Here is a 6,186-nt window from a genome sequence, read left to right as displayed (position 1 = left end):
ACATTTAGTAAAAGTTTGAGCTATTAAAGGAGAGTAGCGTGATTACTAATTTATTTAGACCAACTCAATGTTATTATAAAACTATCAACAGAAGAATAATTCACCGGGATAGTGATGTTACTGAGAAGGCTGAGAAGTTATTATCCATCCTTAATTTCTCAGAAAGTTATTGATAAACAACACTGATCCTCTGATGGAGGTTTATTATAACTCATTAGCTTGTTGGACCAGCTTAGAGAACATTTAGCAGTCAACCACATTGGCTGTAATGATATCACAAATAGTCTTAGCTAGATAAAATCCTAACCTAAGGTCAGTAATACCCAAAATAACTTGCACTGTATTTATATAGTGACTTGTCGTGTAATAACATGTCCCAAAGCTACAAAGAAAACTTTGAAAAAGAGCCACCTAAGAAAATATTAGGACAGATGATCATATGTTTGGTCAAAAAGATAGATTTGAGGGTATGTCTCAAAGGAGCATAAAGAAGAAAGGACATCTTGGATGTTTAAGAAAGAAGTTCCAGAGCTCAGAAAGATGAAAGCTTTGCTTGCTCCTAGTGTGGCAATTAAAATCATAAGTGCTGAAGAGGTCAGACTGAAAGGAGCACAGACATCCCAGTGTGGGAAATAGAACCCATTCACTTCAATAATTTCAGTCAGAGGCAAGATCTGAAGCAGCAGTATCGTTTATTATACGCTTGCAAGAGTGGTGTCTAAAATAGACACAGAGTTTAATAAGTACATACCATATATACAATTCATTTTTCTTTTGCTCCTCCCCCACTTATTCCATTGCTCCTCCCCTGTTTACATCTCCCACTTTTCTCAACCCGGCGCCCATTACTGTTGTTTATCTCTTGCCTTATCCGGCCGTGTGCATAACAAAGTACAAGCTTTGCTTGGCCATTTTCACCACATCCTGCTGTGGTCCATTGTTAGGTATATCCTCCTTTACTGCCATCTGTTTCCTTTGCTTGTAACATTTCCTCCCATTCTTCATCCATACTGGGCCTTATCATCTCTTGATTGTGGTTTGTTTTTGTTTTTGCAGAAGCGGGAAACAGATGCTTATAACTACTGTTTGTACAGGCATAGCTAGCTTAACCTACACCCTGTCCCCTCACAGCACCTTGTCTATTTGTCTGTAACATCTACCATTGTTTGCAGGCACATCTCATTCTTGTATGCACATTTTAGCTAATGCAAAAACAATTATATATTTCCTTCACATAGTTTTCATTCTTGTTAACTCAGTTCTTGGCTGAAACAATTATACACTGGTGTGAGTTCATTTATCTTGCATAAGCAATAATGATTGCAGAAGTAACACTGCTTTACCTATATCCCACATCAGGATTGTGGGCAGGGACAGATTATAGAAGCAGCAAGGCGAAAGGCTAGGGAGAGATTTGAAACAAGAATGGCAATTTTAAATCAAATTGTTGCTTTCAAAGGAACAAAGTACATTAAAAGCACAGAATGCCAGGTAAGCAGAATAATTTAGGCTGGGACCTGCCAGCAGATAAATGATAAATGAATGAAATGAAATTGTGATGGAAGACTCTATTGACAGAGATAGTGTTAGTAACTGGATATCTAACCACGATGATTTTGCAGTGGCATTGCAATCACTGTGTTTCAGGCTGTCAGAGGCATTGTATGGAAGATGATATTCAAGAAGTTGTGCAGTCTTGCTTGGCTATCCCTGCCAAGCTGTCTTCCTGAAAGTTCTGACTCACATATCTGTTCAACACATTGGGAAGTGACTTGTCAGTATTTGGTCAGCAGTGAAGCAGATGTCACACTGCACTGTCTGTTACTGAGACACTACAACTACAACGAGCATTGGCACAATGTGCCTAAGGTCAGTGAGAGTCAACAAAATCAAATATGCAGGAGGTGGAAATCTGAAATCAAAACAGCACATGCTGGAAAATATTAGATTAGATTACTTACAGTGTGGAAACAGGCCCTTCGGCCCAACAAGTCCACACCGACCCGCCAAAGCGCAACCCACCCATACCCCTACATTTACCCCTTACCTAACACTACGGGCAATTTAGCATGGCCAATTCACCTGACCCGCACATTTTTGGACTGTGGGAGGAAACCGTAGCACACCCACGCAGACACGGGGAGAACGTGCAAACTCCACACAGTCAGTCGCCTGAGTCGGGAATTGAACCTGGGTCTCAGGCGCTGTGAGGCAGTAGTGCTAACCACTGTGCCACCGTGCCGCCAGTCAGCAGACGGAGAAAAATTGGTGATTTTTCATCAGATTTGACAAGAAACCAATCCTTGTGGATTTGCTGAAATGTGGACATCCAGGGTGGTGGCATAAAGTGCCACAGAAACAACCCACCTTATAACTCATTCCTTGCATCTCTACCTCAACCCTGATAGGCATTCATCAGCAATCAGGTGCAGGGCTGCTCCATCACTTTCCATAGGGATTCAATGCATTTCCTTATTTCCTTTGTTTCTTCTTAATCATCTGCCGCTATACCTTTGTAAAAGGCTATTCATTCATTGTAATGCTTTTTAGAAGGCTTGCTTGTTTTTATATACCACTACTCTACATTACTGGGCCAGTAAAATCATTTGGTTAAATGGTTGGCGTGTTTTTTGAACAATACAAACAACACAGGTTCAATTCCTGGTTCACAGGGATAGGTGTGGGCCTTGTCTCTTTACTCTTGGCCTGGGAGTAGAAGGCAACTGCAAACAACTATTGACTGCAACAACTGAGAGATTGGCTCAGGTTGAAGTATCAACAGACAATGGATTAGGGATCTGCCTTCAGGCACAGCACACATACCGGGTTCAAGTTGCAACAATTCTTCAGCCTGTGTCAGAGACCAGAGCCTACCAATAAATGCTGTTTCCCTCTGCAGAATATTACTTCCCTTTTGCAGGCTGGAATCCTGCAGGAAGCTCATACCACAAAATGAATAAGCCTTGACCCAGGAAGTATGAGTCAGGGTCAATGATGCAGAAGCCAACAGTCAAGTGGAAGTCCCACTTCACTGCTACCTGACCAAGAAGAGGAGAATTAACTCTGCAACTAAGTAATTTCTTTTGCATTTGTATGTAATCCTCCTCACAGCCATCAAGGCTGCCATTCTCATTCAGAGGTGGTATCGTCAATATGTTGCCCGGTTGGAAGTTCGCAGACGGTGCACGTGGACTATTTTTCAATCAATTGAGTATGCAGGAGAGCAGGATCAAATCAAGGTAAGAATGAACAGGTTTGAACTGTGGTCTGCTATATATCATGAAAAGATACTGTCCTCACCTCTCAAAGTCTCTAGCAATGTGGCCAGAGATCAGGCCAAAATTCTACCAAGTTCTTTCAGGATGAGGGTTCCCAAACTAGATTGTAAAAGGGAATTGAATTTCAATCACAATGATGGGACATGACCATCCTCATTTAAGAATTAAACTATAGAATTAGTGATATGAAAGAAGGCCATTTGGCCCTTTGTTCTCATACTGGTTCTAACTCTACTCTAGCAGCAAGATGAAGGGACACTGGATTTTCACAAAATTCAAGCCAGTACCACAGTCTATAATGTGGAGATATCTGGCCAGAGTCCAAACAGAAAGGTGTTTCAGAAAATTAACCATGGCATTAATAAATTCAAGAGGGTATTATTTATTCAAAGATTAGTTTAAATGGTTACAATTGCTACAAGGAGTAGTTGAACTGAATAGTGTAGAAGCAGTCAACAGGAGGCGAGAGACAGAAAGGAATGGAAGGTTAAACTAAAAAGGTTAAAGTAAGAGGGATGAGAAATGCATGAGGAGTATAATCATCAACGGGGACCAGTGGGGCTGAATGACTCAGATCTGTGTTCTAAATTCGACATCCCTGATTTTCGTTTCCAGGGTGGATGCACAGTGACAGGAGACTGTCTGGCTCCGTGAACTTGACCTTTAAACCTAAGCAATCCCAAAGCCCATTTCTAGTCTGGAGATGGTGGGGATAGAGGTGCTGGGCTACATTTGAAAAACATGTCTGATGACGCCTCATCTCTATCACAATTAATGAAATACAACAGAACGATAGAGCGCTGAAACTTGGAGCAATCCAGAACTTCCTAAGATGATCCTGTTACCCTCAGCGTGCCTTGGGACCAGTAAAGATGTTTATGGTGAAAGATAGATTTTTATTGATGTATCACTTTCAGGACCAAAGAACAATTTAAAACACTTCACAGTCCGTGAGATATTGTCACTGTTGGCAGCCAGCTGGAGACAGTGTGCTCTCACCAGCAATAATGTGACAATGGTTGGAAAATCTGGTTATGGTATGTTGAGGGATAAATATTGGCCGGGATATTAGGGATCACTCTCTTTGAAATATGGAATCATTTATATCCGCCTGAGTAGGCCACTAAAAGGCTTTGGTTTTCCATCTTTTCAGAAAGACTGCAGCTCTGACTCCACTGCATTGCTTCAGTGGAGTGTTGTCTTTGACTTTTGTACTTCAGGCCTGGGTATGGATTCCATGTGTTTTCGACTGGGTGACACATAAATAGATCTAGTAACCTATCCAGCTGAAAGCTCACTGCCACTTTGTGCCATGGATGGAATCAGCAGTCTGCCCTCCATGTTTAAATGAATGATTAAACATCAATTGGCCTTGTTAGCAGCTCTATTGACACGGATAACACACTACCCATGCCAACTGGTAGACCCTGTTGGCAGGCAGGAAAGAGTATCCCCCCCGAATGAAAACTAGTTTCAAGGAAGCAAGGACACCTCGTTTGGAAGGTGTTTAGTGCACTATGGGAAGCACTCTCTGTGATGTCACCCTTACACACCCAACAGATTGGACAGCCACTCCTACTGAAGGGTATAAGTCCCATGCTCAAATAATTTAGCCTACCCCAATATTAAGGCTGAAGGATGGATTTGCCTGGAGGGTCAATTTTTAACTGACTTTAAGCAAACCATCAGTCTGCGCCATAAACTCCAGCTCTTGAAGTAGCATGCACACCTACAGTTTTTTTGGCTCAATACAAGAAAGCCATCCACAGAACCACAACTGACCCAAATTGAATTAATCCTATGAGATTACCAAAAATAGCAGTTCGAGGAATTAGTGTGTAATTTTCAAAAGGAAGGATTCAGGATTCATTCACTGCACAAAATTAATTGGGTTTTGTCACTGGTTTGGAATGAATCAGTTGATCTTCTCAAGGGCTCCATGCCTTGGATGAGACCAGCGTCTACACCAAATGTGATTTTCCTGTTGATTGAATAGTCACGTGCAGAATGGCTACTTGCATGAGATTTCACTGTTTGTAAATGGTACCCGCTTGTGTTTGTTAGCACTGACACAGTAGATGTTTATATTGTAACTGATGACACTATTCCCATTCACTACCCTACTTCCAGTAACAGATTTTTTTCCCCCCGGTTTCACAGCTGCATGACTTTTTCAGTTATTTGATGGACCACTTTACTCCAGCTTCTGGCAGTGAACGTAAGTTGTTTAAAACAGCATTATTGTGCAATGGTAGTGTCCCAACCTCTGGGGGAAGGGGAAGTGGGGGGGGGGGAATGGGTGTGTGTGTGTGTGTGTGTGTGTGTGTGTGTGTGTGTGTGTGTGTGTGTGTGTGTGTGTGTGTGTGTGTGTGTGTGTGTGTGAATTTGACGAATCTGAGTAGAAAATATCTAGTCTAGAATGGCTAGTGCTTAAGATGGATGTGTAACTGAGCTTCTCCCTGCCTTGGGAGGGAGACTGACAAATAGAACGTCTGGTAACACTGAATGAAAGCACCAGTTTGTTTCAAACCAAATTTTTTCTCTGTTCAGCATTCAGGATTTTAAAAAGATTTTTCTTTATTGTTTGTGGCTGGGTGAGTTGGATATATCAGTGTACGTGCTGCAGACTGGCTCATCAACGTCATTCTTGTTGAATCCGAATTAAAACACAGCCAATATAAAAGCTGCTTAACTATTAAACTCACGTGGGAAATTTCAAGCTGATAACAAAAGTGGGAGACTCGACTGTCATAACAAATATGTATTTATCTCAGGACAACAGGAATTTGCGTATGTTTGTGCAGTTTTGTAAAATGGATGAGAGTGAATCACCAGCCCAGTTTAATTTTCTCTCTTGATATTTATTTGTCAAACTCAACAGAAATAAAGTTATGGACAGAGGGAAAAG

The 6,186-nt window shown here is 41.5% G+C and overlaps 1 protein-coding gene across 1 annotated transcript in view; it reads left to right on the top strand.

The window, feature by feature from the left end:
• Window positions 1-469: 469 nt before the first annotated feature.
• ppef2a (protein phosphatase with EF-hand domain 2a) overlaps window positions 470-6,186 on the top strand; it is a 33,101-nt gene continuing 27,384 nt past the window's right edge. The window contains exons 1-3 of the mRNA XM_060827380.1: window positions 470-540; window positions 3,110-3,239; window positions 5,439-5,496. Of these exons, the coding sequence (XP_060683363.1) occupies window positions 470-540; window positions 3,110-3,239; window positions 5,439-5,496 (259 nt within the window). The remainder of the gene's footprint in view (window positions 541-3,109; window positions 3,240-5,438; window positions 5,497-6,186) is intronic.

The sequence above is a fragment of the Hemiscyllium ocellatum genome, chromosome 1 (assembly GCF_020745735.1).
Source record: "Hemiscyllium ocellatum isolate sHemOce1 chromosome 1, sHemOce1.pat.X.cur, whole genome shotgun sequence".
In the NCBI taxonomy this organism is placed as follows: Eukaryota; Metazoa; Chordata; class Chondrichthyes; order Orectolobiformes; family Hemiscylliidae; genus Hemiscyllium; species Hemiscyllium ocellatum.
Note: the sequence above shows the minus strand (reverse complement) of the source record. Positions and strands in the feature narration are given on the sequence as shown.